Genomic DNA, 16,511 nt, shown 5'->3' with positions numbered 1-16,511 from the left:
GTTCAGGTAGAGTTTCGTCGTCTTACAGGTCACATTCAGTGTGTACTCGGTGGATATCCAAAAGCCGGACGAATTTTACGGATTGTGGTTTCCCGTGTTTTTGCTTTTCTTCTGGAATAATTCCCTTTCTAACAGGCATCGCGGGGTAGTGCACAATTTGATGCTTGACCACGACAGCAACTACACCCATAACTTTAGCCTTTCCTCTGCTGCTACGATTCCAAATGTGCCCAACCTGCTGCTTTACCTGGTTGAGCACGATTGCATGAGGATTACGGCAAACGGTTCATATGGGGCAGGCGTGTCTCGCTTATATCAAGAGGCGCAAGGGAGGCAAAGATCAGCCGTCCTTGGACTCCTCGGACGAACTCAGCTCCTCCATTGGGAAGAACAGGCACAGCAAGCGAGGCGGCACGGGAATGAAACGCCCGGTTCAGCACACATCGAGCATTCCCCATTCAAGTAATCAATGTGACTTGTAGTCACCCAAAATGTTTTGGGTATCTGTTCATTTCATTTGCATTACACTATTTAACTTTCTTTCTTTCTTTCCTCCTCACGAACTATCACACGCACTCACACACATACACATCCTCTAACCGCTCATCCACTGGCCACCGTTGGCGCTGATGAGGCAGCCGGTCTGGTACGCGGCGTCGGGGCTGCAGATGTTGGCGACGATGGCGGCGATCTCCTCGGGGTAGGCGACGCGGCCGCCGTACTTCTGGCCCATCTCCTTCATCTCGGGGCTGTCCCACTCGCGGACGCCGGACAGCGGGGTGAGCGGGTAGAAGAGCGCGATGGCCTGCTTGGCCTCCTCGCTCGCGTGCGCGAACATGTCGGTGGCCGTGCTGCCGACGCACACGCTGTTGACGGTGCAGCGCTCAGCCAGCTCGCGCGCCCAGGTGCGCGTCATGGACTCGACGGCGCCCTTGGTGCCGCCGTAGAGCGTCAGGTACGCGAGGCCGACCTTGCTGCCGACGCTGGACAGCAGCACGATGCGGCCGGACCGGTCGTTGGGCAGGTGCGGCTGCACCGCCTGCGTCAGCAGGATGGGGCCCAGCACGTTGGTGCGGTAGACCTTGTCGAAGTCCTCGACGGTGACGGCCTCGAGCGGCATGGCGTGGAAGAGGGCCGCGCTGTGGACGAGGATGTCGACCTGCAGCTTGCCGGTCTTATCGTTCTTGTTGGCCGGGAAGGACTGCTCGGATGTCTGGAGGATGGTGGCGCAGCCCTCCTGGTGGTGACGTCGGCGCGGCACGGCACGGCCTTGACGCCGTGGTCCTTGGCCAGCTCGGCGGCGAGCTTCTGGGCCGGCTCGTCCGAGCTCGCGCTCAGGTAGATGATGCAGACGTTGGCGCCCTGGGCGGCCAGCTTGCGGGCGATGGAGGCGCCGATGCCTGTTTCAGATCGCACGTCATGTCAGTGTTCTGTTCTGTTCTGGTCTCCTCTGTTCTCCTCTGTTTTCCGTTGCTCCTCCAGTGTTTCGACGAGGACGATAATGGGACGACAATCTACTGACTTCGGGCGGATCCGGTGATGAGGGCCAGCTTTCCCTCGTGCACGCGGCCGTTGGCCATGTTGACTGCTGCGGAAGAAGCCATATTGATGATGTTCGCGTTCGGTTCTGTTTTTGACTTTCGATTGCGAGTGGTCGAGGGAGGGTCTTATTCGTCGGTATGAAACGAAGCTGGACGGATATTGGCTGGCAAGGTCAATGATCGGCAAGAGGAAAAAGTATGAAGGTAGTATCGTTCTTCTTTTTCGTTTCGATAGACTAATGAATGATGCATGGCATCAGGATATTATTATTGTCTGGCCCTTTTTATCATCATTTCCCCTTTTTCCGTTATCTTTTGCGATGGCGCGGAATGCGCCCTCGTCTTCTTGCTCTCACCATCCGAAACCCCGCCCCAACCAGTCGATCCGCGAGGGAGTGCGAGGGAGGTGCGCATCATTCTCCGCACCTTGCGATCTGTCTTCTGGATTGGAGACGCCATGGTAGGCTGTCCACGGCCAGTCCCTTTTTCTGCTGCTGCTGCTGCTGTTCCCACGAGCGAGGTGAAGGGTTTCCCCAGTCAAGTCGGTGTCAGTAGCGGTCAGGGACAGGCCTGCGAGAAGTCCAAACCTATCACCTATCACACCTCCAGATAATCCATCCGCGATTCTGGCGGTCGGTAGCGGCGGGGACTCAATGATATACAAGCCAGTAGCACTACTACTCTACCTACTCTACTCGATAGAGGGGAGACGGACTGATTAGGACAGACAACAAACACATGGCCGATGGACACCACACACACACACACACACACCACTCAAGCCACAACGTGAACGAGGGAATGGCTAGAATGGGCCATACACACAAGCAGTCGTCCGGCAGGCAAGTGCGAATGCAGCAAAGACCAAGAAACGTGACGACTTACATAATGGCCACTAATAATACTGCTACGTGCGTAGACGAACGAACGAGAACCCCCTTTGGGCGTTGGCTGGTACAGGCCCCCGCTCCGGGTTGGCCGCGGGGTGGAGTCGTCGCTAGCGAACCAGCAACGGCTCTCTCCACCGCCTAAGATTGAGGAAATGGGTACGCCAGTTGCAGGGCCGGGATCAGGGTTTCAACTTTTCACGATGCTAGTCCCAATGGGCGACGGCAAAAAGAGGGAGAGGAGAGAGATCGAGAAAGCACGGCCGCCTGATCAGCTCCTAGCCTCTTGATTGCTCCAGCTCCAGCTAGATCTGGGCCGCGGCGGGTAGTGGTAGGAGAATTCCCAGAGGCACGGGAATGGAATACGTATAGCAGGGCGGGCGGGTGCCTCCGTGTTGGGCGGTTTGTCTTTTATAAGTATATGCCGGACGGCCGGGTTCCCATGACTCTGCGCGAGGGTCAGAATGCGACATGCACGATTCAGTCCGTCAATGCAAGACATTGACGAGAGAACGCGAATGGGAACGAATTTGGGCAATTGGGCCATCTTCCTTTTTCGGCCATGAAGACGCTGCAAGCTGCGTGCGTCTAGTCCCGGGATGGAAAGGATGTGCAGCGAGTAGCAGCCGCGTGGGCAGTTTGGAAATCATCTGGTTTTTTTTTCTCCTCCCCTTGATGAATCCCAATTCTCCCGTCCAATAATCTGCCATTGCCATTCTCTAGGTTACCCTGCAAGTTGTTGCAAATGTAACCTGCCCAGGAGCCAGTCAGTCATCCCAATTGATCGCCCACCCGACGAGTTTTCACTACGACCCCGACCAAGTGCAACGCTACAATCGAACGGCGCGGATGGATACCAGATCGAATGTTTTAGGGACGATTTCGGATGGGGTTTAGTGCGCCCGTCCTTGTTTGTGCGCCGTCCTGGTGGTAACACCGATGGGTTCTCTTTTCTTTTCTGACATAGCTCTCGTATCACCAGTTGACACTGACACTGACAGCTATGGATATCCCGGGTTTTCAAGTGGTGGTTCAACTCAATTCGAAGGAGCGTATAGAGGGCTTTCTTCTTTTTTGGACCTTCTACTTTTTTATTCCCCGGGGAGGAGGACTGGAACGGAACGGGTAATCTGTGGCCGCCGCTACGCGTACTTTTTCGAAAAAGGTTCCCGCGACTGTCGTCCTCTTGGAACGGGCTCCACGTGGAGCATGGTACTTTTCCGATAACCAGAACCTCCTAACCTACCCCCAAGTTCACTCAAAGGCAAAGGAGCAAACTCCGACAGCCCGCCTCGTCGCCAAGCCGCCTCTCTCAGTCTCTCCCTCTCCTCTCACGGCCCGCTTCGAGTGGATGCGTGGTGCGTAACCACGGGACACGGCATGATTCCAGGCACAGGTGAACAGACGTCGCGACATCCGGTTCGCAGGGCAGGGCAGGCCAAATGGGATTTGATTGGCCTGCGCGCATATATATGTATTGTATTGCAAGTCCCGAAGAGGGAAAGTGATCGCCAGGAGCCTGTCCCTGCGCCCGCGGGGCCGGAGAAGAAAGGGTGACCTAGCCTGCCACGGCCGTGTCTGCTACCTAGTATTGTACTTGTAGACGATGCCTGCTGCAGATATTTGCGTTTTAGCTGGCTGGGGACTCCTTCCATTTCATCACTGGCATCTTGCCTGTCCGCCAAGCTCCCCTGCGCCTGCGCCCCAGCTCCACGGGCACAGAAGATGGTGGTTTCAACCTCCCTCCCCTATAACACGAAGAGCCCGGGAAATAAGGGTAACATCTCGCGCGTTCTCGCTTGCGATATTATTCGCCAATCCTTTCTGGAAGGAGAAAGAATTATCAAAAATAAAGTTTTCGCTCTGGTTGGTAGGTAGGTACTCAGGCTATTCTCGTTAACTCTCCCGGCACGTGTGCGTGTGCCGGATAGAGCTCCTCCCGCCACCATTGGACGACGACGAGGTTGCTGACTCGAGCGAACGGCGTGCCGGTAACGCACCCAGCACCGATGAGGAAGTATGTATGTACTTTATGCATATGCGTATGTACATGCATGAATACTTACACACATATATGTACACATATGTACGGGCACACACTACACGCTACACACACACACACACAAAGCTACCCAGCCATGTGGCATAGAGCTTTTTCGGTACCAAACCTCTGGGACCCGGCAGTTGGTGTCGTGCATGGCATGGCGGGCGCATTCTCGTACTTTTTGTTTTGTTTTGTGAGATATGACCTGATTCCAATGATATAAGCTTTTTTCTCGTGCGAAGGCATAATTGTGCTGCTTTTCGTGACCATCTCGGATGATCATGGGGTGTTGTTTGTTTGTTGGTCTACCCGAGTGAACTGTGCCCGTTGGCCTTTTCCAGATCAGGAGCCTGGGGCCGGCCGCGCGACCTCCCAAGCTCCTACCTACCTTCCTCGCGTCCTCCTCCTGCTCCATCCTCCTCTTGCTCCTCTTTGCTCCTCTCTATCTCACGTCAGACAGACAGACAGACGCACAAGCACAAATCGACACGAACCGCGGCAACAGCATAGCATCTCTGCACGGAATGAACAAGGCCCGTTTCGTTCGTTCGTTCGTCCCAAGCTTTCCTTTCCCAAGTAGGCAAACGGTCTGCAGACAAGCCCATACGTAGTCCAAAGCGCCCGCCCACCCCCTTCCATATTTCATCTTGCCCTGCCTGGTACTAATGATTGGAGCGATGATCGTGCCCGTAAAGGAAAACGAGAGGGAAAAGGGACCGCCCCATAGGCAGGCGGCCCCCTCATTCGCTGACGGCCCCCCGGGTTCCAGGATCCGGCCTTTCTCTTTCAGTTGAGAGGAGAGGGACAAAGCTTCCCGCTCATCTGCCCCAATGGGGCCCTGGCCCTGGCCGACCGCCCCCTTCTTCGTGATGTCGCATTCGATTTGGAAGAGAAACCCGAGAAGGACACAAAAAAAACCTGATGAACCGCTTCTTGACGGCCGAGTGACGATGATACTACCGCGGCCCCCAGCAGTTGAAACAGCTGAAGTCGAAAGCGAACAGGACAAGGACAGGCATCTCGGCTTTCCTGGGAACCTTTTTTCGGGGCGAACCACTGGAACCGACCCATTGGTACGGGCATAGAGTTTACTTGTACCTAGTTTCGTAGTGCTACAACGCTGATGAAATGCCTCGCTCGCTCGCTCTCTGCCCTTGCGGCTTGGCTGTTCGAAGATGCCTGCGAAGATGCTTGCACACATGCCCTGTCTCTGCCTGCCTGCCTGTCTGTATGTAAGTATAATCAATCTATCCGTCTCGGCCGTGTGATGTGTGGTGTTAGTATTACTATGTATAAAAAGAAGTGGCAACTGGGGTTTCCCTGGGGACTAGCGGAATATGCCCTCCCTGACAGGCGTCCTCTCACCAGTTCATCCCAGTTGGACGGACTACACCTAGTCTAACCCCCCCAACCAATACTACTACATATTATAACATTCGCATACTCTTCGTTTTCCATCGACATATCGACCCCATTCATCTGAATAGCGCCTCGTCGCTATCAAACCCGTTTTCCCTATATTAGCGTTCCCACCCGCCGTTGTGTGTTGCAAGTGGCGTGTCTAGAAATCGTTGGCCCTCGCTCAGCATCCCGAACCCATATGCCATGATCTAGCATCAGCGAAGTTCGAAATTCAGTGGGGATCCGGGTTCACGCCGTCGCTTCATATACACGAGCATTCCCGCCAGCCTGCGATTTTAGTTTTTCGAAAGGGAAAACTCAAATAAACAAGCCAAGCGATCGAGAAGGGAGAGGGAGATCGCCATGGCGTCGACCGTCGATCCGAACCGCCTCTGGGTCGAACATCTCGACGGAACGGGCCTCGCCACGGTCGTGGCCTCCGTCATTTGTGGCTTCGTTTCCATCGTCGTTGTCGGCCTCCGCAGCTATGTGCGTACCCGCGACAAGACGTTTGGTATGGATGATGGATTAATGTTCGGAGGACTGGTAAGTTCCCTCAACTCCGGGCGCGCCGGCCGGACTGGCACGCGATGCATCAGCGACGACATTGACTGACCTAACCCCTGAAAAACATAGATCCTCTACATCGTGGATGTCATACTCGGCAGCATCGGCTCGATGCACGGTCTCGGGACCGTCAACGCCAGACTCAACCCGACCATGATGATGGAGGCGACCAAGTACCTGATGATCTGGATGTTGATCTACGTCTGCGGCCTGATGTTGATCAAGGCGTCGATCTGCATCACCCTGTTTCGGATCGCGAGCACCAACAAGAAGTATCGGTTCTGCATCATCCTCCTCTTGGCCATTATCGTTGGAAACTTCCTCACAACCTTCATCGGCGTCCTGATGCTGTGTTCGCCGGTCGAGGCGAACTGGAACACGGCGCTGGTGGCGCAGGGAAAGGCGAAGTGCGCGTCCACGGATGCCATGATCGGCTTGTCGTACACGTCGACGGCCGTCTCCATCGCCACCGACATGGCGTGCGCGGTTCTGCCTGGTGTCATTCTTTGGCGGACGCAAATGGCCTTCCGGACCAAGGTTTCCGTCACGATCTTGCTTTCTTTCGGTTCCTTGTAAGTTTTGAGTTGCCAGTTGGCGTCGTGGTGAGGAAAGCGCTCCAGGCAATGGCACAAACTAACCAGCGTTTTGTCTAGTGCGTCGATTTCGACCATGATCCGAACCCCTTATATCGAGTTCTACCGGACGCCGCTCGATGACCTTCCCTGTAAGTGCCGGACAAGTTGTTGCGGTTATCAACCTATGTAGACGCACCTTGCTAATACTCGTTACCCCTTTCTTTAGACCACGTCGGAAACATCGTGCTCTGGTCCAACGTCGAGTCAGCCATCGGTCTGGTAGCAGGCTCCCTACCGTCACTGCGGCGGCTGATCCTGGCCAAGGTCAAGAAGTCGTCGTCGCAGGAGAGCGCGTCCAACGGCTACAGCCACGGCGCGAACACGCCCGTGGGGCTGGTGACGTTTGGCGGCACGCCGCTCACGGGGGCCGGCGGGCGCAAGAAGAGCGCGTTCCGCAACCCGACGGACCTGGGAAACACCGTCACGACGGTCCACGCGCAAGGGGACGGCGACTGGCGGCGCCTGCGCGACTCCTCTTCGGACAAAGAAAGCCTGCACGGCATCCGCGCCGACTATACGTACGAGGTGGAGCTGACGCAGTCGCCGAGGATGCACTCGCCCATCACCCCGCCCAAGTCGCGGGAGTAGCCGCTCGACATGATTTGCCTTGGTCGCTTGTCGTTACCAAGTGTGTATAATATGTGTATATGGGAAACGGATAACTCGGCCCCAAGATTGGCAGGTGCTTAAGAGGGGCACGTAATGATATACGGGCAGACGCAATAATTGGGTTTGGCAGATGGATTGACGGGTTTGACGATCTCTCTCTCTGCCCAACCTGTGAGGTCACGAGATGCGTTTGGGGGAGATGGCCGTTCTGGACTGGCCGGTCGCCATCCCAATCGCACAATCGACCATCGAATGCGTCCCGTGGAACATGCCCATGTATCGGCTGAGCTGCAGCAGGCGCCCCTTGCGAAGGAGGACTCGACAGCTGTGGTTGGTTGGCGAGATCGGAGTGTAGATGATGTTAGGTCGGCAAATCGGCGACAGACGTCGGAACAGCCAAAAAAGACAAAAAAAAACAATCGATCGTAACACCGAGCTCGTAGCACCGCGGACCCGATTGCAGGCCAGGCCCAGCGATTTGGTTCACCTGCGCCAAGAAGTCAACCCTGTCAGCTCCTCCTCGCAGTCTCGCCTATTTCGCCAATGGCATTCGTTCGGTGCCAGACGGGGCAAGTCGGACCCAAGGCCAGCCACGCCTGATGACATGAAACGAATCGGGGATGTGTCATCGGAGCGAGGGTGGGAAGGGGGAATGTCTCTCGTTGGGAGTCCAAGTTGGGGGTTGCATATGTCTGGATGATGTAATGGCCCAAAAGGGGACCACCCGATAAGCCCCCATCGGCTCCCATAGGGCTGAATCGAATGTCGTGCGGCAGTGGCTATACGGAGGCAATGCCGTGAACGCTTCGAGGCAGTTGGTTGCGCTGGATGATGTGGAGGGTTATTTTGGGAGCTGGGGAGCTGGGTTGTGACCTGAAGAATGCCTAAATTGTGGAAGGCAGTAGCTTTTTACTCACTGTTAGTGGTCGGATCCGAGTCCAGTAGAGGACGATGCATCCTAATGCAGGTACAGACAGCAGCAGCTTGCAGCCGACAGCACTGCGTACAGCAGGAGCAGGGGCGCGGCTGCCTTCCAATCGAATCACTCGAGACATGCATCAGGTAGCCACTTGCGAGACCATCATTGCCCATCACCGAATGCCGTCATGTGTTCGTTTCAATGTATTGGGTCAGCTCAATTGATTGCCATCAAGTCCGATCATCATGCATCAGTTCAACTGAACGATCGTACTTGCCTGGATACTTAAAAGTAGGGGCTGCCCAATTGGCTCTTTCACCGAGCCAGGGTCTTACGTCCCCACCTGCCTCGCACCTTCCAGTGTAAGTAGTCTGTAAGTCCAGGCCTCTGTAGGGCTTCCAGGTACTCAATCCTGCCAACTTAAACAGGACCGCGGGGGCCAAAAGTATGCCCAGTCCCCCGACATCGCCTTCTTGCTGATCGACCTTCATCACCAAAATAACTTCAATTTTCTAAGTCAATTCTTGTGGGCACTGAAGTCGCTATCAAGTTGCAGTTACACAAGCCTCCTCGCCCATTGACTCATTTCACTAACTGGCATTGGTTCGACGAGAGGGCTGGCCAGCGATCTGACTAACCGTACATTCTCACAACGTTTGTTCTCGTCAACCATGTGCGACTCATGGCTACGCTGCTTAGCAATCCCATACGGCCATTTTCCCGCCCTTGCATCATCTTTATTGATGATTCCGAAGCAGAGTGACTGCAGCTGATGCCTGCTCCGGCTCTTGTTTAGCAATGATCGGCTTTCGTCTTACAAGCCAAAACACATCAGAGAGCATATGTCCTCCAATTCCATTCTCGATCTTGGAATCTTTCTGCCTGGGCTCAGCGTATTCCTCGGCCAACTCGATCCGTACACCTGGGATGTCAGGGCTGAGCACCCCGTTCTCTTCGTGCTGTGCCATACCTATGCAGCAGTCATCAGGTATGTCGAATGGCTTTGCAGACTTACCTTCGGTGGACTCGAATGCTCGGCCCAACAGCTTGCCAACCTCTATCACGATCATGTCCCCTCGAACCATGGCTCAGACTGTCAGATATGCCATTTCCACGAATAGGACAAGGCGGACTGGTGCCAATGACATGAGTGTCAGGTCATTGGCTCGCCCACTGGCATACACTGTGCGCTTCTGGCCCTACCACCAAGTCCCTGACAAAGGAGGAACGCCATGGGAGCCGAGCGGTATAGACTGGATGGCCCGCTATCAGGATTCCTCGGAGGAACATCCTTCACTCCAGAAAGTAGCTTCATCTTTCGCCATGGGGGCGGAGGAAGAACAGTGCCATATTGACTCAACTTGACACCAACCTCTACTTGACTAGAGGAAGCATGTCGAGTTGTATATAATGAGGTAGGTGTTCTCGCGACAGATACCATCACTCTGATGCACAGGCAAACAACCACCCGCACACTTATTCAACGATTGTCAGTCATCTACCTGTCTCGTCACTTGCAACACATCAATACCACTGCGTACTTATTGTCGATAGAGACCGCCAAGAGCCGGTCAGCATGCTTCTCTTATTTCGTTTCCCAGAACCTCCCCAAGGTTGCCATACTTCATACCATACTCTCGCAGCAAGTACGGATCTTGATACAGCGAAGGCCTTTGAACAATCATCGTTCGGCATCGAGAACACTGTCGCGTCTGGTACCGACACCCATAAAGCCGTCCTGTTGGAACCCTTTCCCGGCGGGAAGTTGCCATACAGACAGTTTCCACACCCTCCTCGACCACCGACTCCAGGTCCGCAACCTAGACCGGGCCCCTTGGGGCCGCCGCGTCCGCCGGAGCCAACACCTCCTCCAAGTCCCCGCCGAAGAGGCGAAGATTCTACTCTGGTTCGCCTTGCAGCGATATCCGTCTTGAACAGCAAGAAGCTTCGGGCTGCAACCACAGCTTGCGGTCCTCGTGAGACTGGGGCTCAAGAGGATTCTTCTGCCCACGGCATTATCCCAGGTGGACTCTTACAACTCCTGATTCTAGCAGCACTCCAGGTCTTGGCATCCACTGCTGTTGGTTCTGGGTTGCTGGCTTATAAGCTCCACTATTCCCCCGTCTGTGCCACACGCGCAGGTAGATGTTGTTGGGACTGCGCCTACTCGTTCACTGACACCGGTCGCTGATCTCGCCGTCCCTGTCTGCTAAGCCAACAAGACTGGGAACATAGTCCTAGCTGTGAGCAAACGAACATCTTGCAGTCTAGAAGTTTGCCAAAGCTAGCGTCACCCGTCCTTAATTTCGCAGAGGCAGTTGGATCAAGCACGGCCAAGACCATGTTCGGCAAAGGATCTGGCCACACCCAACCCATTCCAACGATTGGACGCGGTTGTGAACAACAACATCACCACCTGGCCGGAGACCCCGTGGATGCGACACTACCATACCTGCAATGCCCCATATCCACTGTCGCGGATTCTGACGGATGCCGTCAATGGGACATAACCAAAGCTTCACCCTTGCAACACTGTGTAGGGCTGCTAGCGGAGCCGTATCCCGGGGAAGAAAGCCTCGTATATACGAAACCGGGTCGAAATCATCGTGTTATACCTCCAGAAGATTAGTTGTCGCCTGGCGTCTCTGGCACATGCCCGCGGGTTCATGCTGGTGGAGAGCAGCTTTCCTCCAGTTGCGACTGCGAAATGTGCCTGGATGTCAGGACCCTGGAGAGGAAGAACACGGTGTTTGGTTACTGAACCCTGGTTATGATGACCAATTCTGCTTACGAGAGAAGCGGCTCGTGTTACCATCTCCAACCAACAAGGTCACCATAATATGCTCATCCTCTTGCTTCGATGCAGTCCTTTCCGCACTTGGTCAAGACAATCCCCTGCTATTCACCACTCCACACCCTCTTTATGTTGTTTCCTTGGTTTGATTTTCATTTTGGGTACAACTGGTCCGGCAAATAGTAAAAGAGTATGCCTCAGGGATGGATGATTGCATGGTCGGTATTTTCGGCCGATACGTCGGTATTCTCGGCCGGTTATGTCGGGAAACGGCCCCTTTCTTTCATTTTTGTTTTCTTGCTTTATTCCACAGAATAGATTAGAGCCACATGGCATTCGTTTCCTTACTCTGCTTGGCATATCTGGGGGACGGATCAGGATGCCAGTCTTTTCCATATCCTTGGCCGCCACGTTTCTCCGCGTGGATGACATGCCTTCGGTATGGGGGCAAAGGATTTGCAACACTCCCCTTTCATAATTATGTAAGATAGGTAGAAACGCAAAATTGGTTTTATGGCCCCTTTGATTGCTGAGAATTTTCGGTTGCATGTTTCCAATTGGCTTGGCCGTCGGCGCCCACGTGCTGTTTCTTCCATTCTGACGAATCTGCTCTCACATTGAAAAACCTGATGCCAAGGGATGCTCGAAAGGTATGCTGGCGCACTGAGTGATTGCCACTACCACTTGTGAAATTTCGGTACATGGGTCTTCTCCATGGGCTGTGTACTTGTGGCATGTTGGTGCTTGTTGCCGATTACTCGACGTCGAGAAAGGATCCCTAAGCCTCGTTGCAGATCACACAGCACCGCCCTTCGATGAAGACCCGTTCTCGAGGCCCGATGGAAATGAAGATTACAGGTAGTATTATTGGTAAGAATAAGCTGCGTTTCTTCAACGCCAGAATAGAAATCAGACTGGCTTCCAATTGCCCTCTGGCTGTTTCGGGAGCCTCACCGTCGACCCGCCCCTTCCCCTTCTCCCGTACATGGCTCATCTCACCCGATATTCGACGGGCAATAAGCCCAAACCCGACCACCTACCAGCATCGTCTTACTACGCGAACGAAATGACTTTCGCCTTTCAATCATATCATGGTCCTTCTCTATCAACAAGGACCCAGGCCCATTCCTACCACCACTACTACATCACGCCCCAGTATCCACCCACCCCCACCCCAAACGCCGCCAAGGCAGCAGCAGCAGGATGGACAAGCCCCGTACACCTAGCCGCCGCAGCCTGCCCCTTGCTCGTACTCGTCGGTAACCCGAGAGTAGACGACGAGGTACGCCTCGCCCCAACACCGGCACCATTGGCGCCGCTCTCCGCCTCCGTCGGCGCCGGACAGCTCACCGTGCACGGCAGCGCTGTCGTGAACGGCTGCGGTAACGCGTCGATCGCGCTCGCCTCGGTGACGGTGGCCATGGCGGCGTCGGCGCTGCCGGTGCGGAAGACGGGGGGCTGTGTGCCGAGCTCCGGGTTGGGCGTCGCGGCGGCGACGGCATCGGGGGAGAGGAAGGGGTTTAGGACGTTGTCGAGGAGGTGCACGACGCCGTTGGCGAAGAGGATGTCTTGCTGGACGAGCTGGGCGGAGTTGAGGTAGAGGTAGTTGCCGGCGCGGCGGACTTGCAACTGTTGCTGCTGCTGTTGTTGCTGTCCTGGGGAAGAAGTGGAGGAAGGGAGCATGGTCCCGTTGAGCAGCAGGTTCGAGGTCAGGACCTGACCGGGGACGATGTGGTACCGCAGCACTTTGACCAGATCGTCGCGGCTCAGGCCCGCGAGCGTGCTGTTGACGGCGCGGAAGGCGCGGACCGAGGGGGCGAAGATGGTGCAGTTGCCGTTGGTGCCGCACTGCGCGAACTCGTCGTAAAGGCCCGCGGCGTACAGGGCGCCGAGGAAGGAGAGGTCCGAGTACGCCGTCAGTGTCTCCTTCAGCGCGGTGGGCGGGATCAACAAATTGTCCACGGCCTGGACGATGCCGCCGGTGAAGTGCAGGTCGCGCAGGCGGCCGTCGGCCGAGAGGGGGACGAGGCTCGAGCGGCTGCCGGAGCCCGTCGTCAGGGCGACGAAGCCGTCGGGCTGCTTGTCGGCGCGGACGAGCTGGCCGCCGCTGCTGAGGTTGGTCCAGCGCGGGGACGTCAGGTAGGTCGGGTTGAAGGCGGGGGCGCCCGGCTGCATGGCGTCGGCGGGGAACTGGCCGGCGACGATGTGGTACTGCAGGATGGGCACGGCGACGGCGGCGTCGTCGGGGTTCCAGATGCCGTTGAGGGAGGTTAGGGGATCCTTTCGAAGGCTTCGTTGGTGGGGGCTACGATCTACGGGTTCGTTAGACTCCTGGGTTTCTGGTTCCTCTTTGCTTGTTAGGGGCCACTTACCGTGACGCCGTTCAAGTTGGGTAGCTGTAGTAGCAGCTCTGGGAATTTCTAATGCAGAGAGCATGTCAGAACCTGGGTGTCTCTAATATCGCATATTCCCTCTCTGACTTACTCGGATCAGATCATAGAACGTAGTGAGGTTCTTCTGGCCTGCCAGCACTTCACCCAGCCCCGGCGTCTTCCCTTCCTGTCCCACCACTCCCGTCGAAAAGATGGAGCACACCAGCAGGGCGAAGATACCGAGGAGCCTCAGCAGCGACGCCGCCGCCTCTATCACACCTCCCATGTTCATAGTTGACAGCATGTCTTCAGCCCCTGAAATCAGAAGTTTCCTTTTTCTAGTCGCGTACCCGAGAGCCAATTGCAGTCGGGTCTTGCTCAGTCCCGAATACGTGCCGTCCGAGTGTCGATCTCCTGGTGCTCTGCTACCGAGTTCGTTGCTGCGAGTGCCGACGACAACCGTGTATATACCGTTGAGGCCTCCCAAGAGCAGCTTCTTCGCGTAAGAGGCGCCCTCAAAATCGCAGAGACCAATCGTCCTGACCGCCGACAAAGAGAGCAGAGAGAGTGCTATATCTGGCCGGATGATTGATCAGATTCTCCCGACCACCACGGTAGACCGCAGTCAAGACAGTCAATAAACACTCCCACTCAAAGAAGAACGAGCGACAAGATGTCTGCTAAGCCTAGTAGTGACCTTTCCACCTGAGTTCTACAAGCAGTGGAAAAGGATGTAGCGCATCCTGATGAGGTTATGTATGCCCATGGTTATATTGATATCTATGTATGTAGCTACATACTCTAACGATCGTGGCCGCATCGCATGCCTACCGCAAATGGGGTCGTACTGCGCGGCCCAGAACACCACCCACCAGTCCATTTTGTGACAGGGACGTTGCCGTTTTGGGCGCTGGGGTATCATTTTCCACCAACACCTGCAGTTGCAGCCAGCAGTTGCAATCATGAAAGCGCACGACCAGACGAATTCATCTAGACTCGCCTGGTACAAATAGCCAAAATTGGTCGCGCCAACATGGGTTACAATATTCAAGAGTGGGTTTTGGCTAGAGTTTATCATAAAGGCACTTTACACGAATCGCTGGAGGTTGGCTGTCGAGTGTCAGCTAGCATGCAACCGAGAGGAAACCCAACTAAGACAATCAATAGATCCAAAGACGGCGGCCAAGAGGACGTTCAGCTGAAGGGAAGGTCTGGCATTTGGGTTTCCGTGTGGGCCAATTGTGATAGGTAGTGAATTGAATAGATGAAGTGTTACTCAGGTACGCGACAAGGTGCGCGTGATCTTCATGGCGGTTTTCGTGTCGGGCATTTGCCCGGAGCAAGCGCACACAAACCACAACTTCTGATACGGCCGTTTCTGACATATCGCATTACCTGCAGCCCCCGGCAATGAAGGACCTCAATGTCATTCTGGTAGGATGGCAAGCTTCGGGGGCTGCAGAGGAGTCACCGGGGCCGACTTGCTTTTTCGTGGGCTGCTCCAGGTGACATTGGGGGTCCCCCATCTGGAGGGCAAAATGATCCTCCTTCCCAAAAACCACCAACAGCGGTAGCAGCAGCACTGCTTGCATCCTGCGACACGCTACCACCCGGAGTATCCAGTACTGCCTTGTCTTCTCCTTCCACGGGAGGAATGAGACAACACTGCCTTGACTGGCTTGGTTAGTGGGATGAGGAGGGTCAGGACCCTATGTGCAGATACGAGACCTCCAAGACCCCCCACCGGTGTTGGTCGAAGACAAGTAGGCGGGCAGGCAGACACATGAGACGGATCGCACGAGAACGATTGGAGAGAGCGAGAGATGGGGGGCAAAAGAAATAGAGAGGGAGGGGTTGAAGGGAAGATGGGAGAGACATGCCAAACGCCAAGATGCTCCTTCTCTCCCCGTGCCGCCTCGCCGACCGTTCAGGTCTGCATGTTTCATGTACGTCTTGCCCGGAATGGGAGGTGGTTGAAATGCACGACAAGAGCCCGTTCAATCCAACCGTCAAACCCAAACCGCCAACCCCGCCCGCATTGTGCATTTTCGCGGTTGCCAGCCGCCCGATCACGAGAGCCAACCCGTTAACCGCTTCTCTTTCCCCAGACACACAGCAAAAACACCGGTAGGCATAAGCAAGTCCAAGCTGATGCCTGCAAAACACAGGAAGGCTGCTACAGTGTCCATATTCATCGATAGTCTCCGCTGAGTCCCAATCGGAATGCGCTGACATTTTACTGCTGTTGCTACTGCTGTACAGCGTAAGCGGCAAAGTACGACATGCTGTTGTCAGCTTCGACTCGCAACGTATCACCGCACTATCGTCGCTCGAGTCTCTAACTCTAAGCGATGCCCTCTGCTAGCGCTTGCACCTGCATGGGAAGATAACTATTCGCTTTCGATGTCCTGACCTGCTTATCGACTTGCATAGGTATTATATCATATTTGCTACATGATACTGGCCTTCCAGCCTCTGACGATATCGTTGTTTGACATGCAGTCGATCGGGCCGGCCAGCCCACCCCTCGCTACAGCAAGGAAGAAGTTTATTCGTTCGCCACGCGAACGCTCCCGCATATACGATATTGAAAAACAAGAGAGACGTGCAGAAACTGGGCAGCTCGGAATGATTGATTGGCTTTCCCGCGCCTCTGGGACAACATGCCTGCACACCTGCTGCCTGCACACACACAGACACTCACACAAAACCAGTTGCACTAGAGCACCTTGCTGCATATGC

General features: G+C 55.2%; 5 protein-coding genes across 5 annotated transcripts; 2 read left to right on the top strand and 3 right to left on the bottom strand.

Moving 5' to 3' along the window:
• Positions 1 to 595: 595 nt before the first annotated feature.
• On the bottom strand, positions 596 to 1,604 carry PG997_009170 (uncharacterized protein; the record flags this gene model as incomplete). The annotated part of the gene is made up of 3 exons (XM_066813485.1): positions 596 to 1,237; positions 1,267 to 1,400; positions 1,523 to 1,604. 3 exons carry the CDS (start codon positions 1,602 to 1,604, stop codon positions 596 to 598), a joined length of 858 nt encoding a protein of 285 aa, XP_066665447.1.
• Positions 1,605 to 6,236: 4,632 nt separating this feature from the next.
• On the top strand, positions 6,237 to 7,663 carry PG997_009169 (uncharacterized protein; the record flags this gene model as incomplete). Its single annotated transcript, XM_066813484.1, has 4 exons — positions 6,237 to 6,419; positions 6,510 to 7,012; positions 7,094 to 7,164; positions 7,242 to 7,663. 4 exons carry the CDS (start codon positions 6,237 to 6,239, stop codon positions 7,661 to 7,663), a joined length of 1,179 nt encoding a protein of 392 aa, XP_066665446.1.
• A 1,677-nt stretch (positions 7,664 to 9,340) lies between these two features.
• On the bottom strand, positions 9,341 to 9,688 carry PG997_009168 (uncharacterized protein; the record flags this gene model as incomplete). The annotated part of the gene is made up of 2 exons (XM_066813483.1): positions 9,341 to 9,573; positions 9,619 to 9,688. 2 exons carry the CDS (start codon positions 9,686 to 9,688, stop codon positions 9,341 to 9,343), a joined length of 303 nt encoding a protein of 100 aa, XP_066665445.1.
• A 491-nt stretch (positions 9,689 to 10,179) lies between these two features.
• On the top strand, positions 10,180 to 10,794 carry PG997_009167 (uncharacterized protein; the record flags this gene model as incomplete). The annotated part of the gene is made up of 1 exon (XM_066813482.1): positions 10,180 to 10,794. One exon carries the CDS (start codon positions 10,180 to 10,182, stop codon positions 10,792 to 10,794), a length of 615 nt encoding a protein of 204 aa, XP_066665444.1.
• Positions 10,795 to 12,537: 1,743 nt separating this feature from the next.
• Positions 12,538 to 14,061, bottom strand: PG997_009166 (Fasciclin domain-containing protein; the record flags this gene model as incomplete). Its single annotated transcript, XM_066813481.1, has 3 exons — positions 12,538 to 13,677; positions 13,770 to 13,793; positions 13,882 to 14,061. 3 exons carry the CDS (start codon positions 14,059 to 14,061, stop codon positions 12,538 to 12,540), a joined length of 1,344 nt encoding a protein of 447 aa, XP_066665443.1.
• Between the last annotated feature and the right edge of the window lie 2,450 nt (positions 14,062 to 16,511).

Source organism: Apiospora hydei (genome assembly GCF_038363865.1).
Source record: "Apiospora hydei strain CBS 114990 chromosome Unknown utg000007l_segment0_segment0, whole genome shotgun sequence".
NCBI classification, from domain to species: Eukaryota; Fungi; Ascomycota; class Sordariomycetes; order Amphisphaeriales; family Apiosporaceae; genus Apiospora; species Apiospora hydei.
Note: the sequence above shows the minus strand (reverse complement) of the source record. Positions and strands in the feature narration are given on the sequence as shown.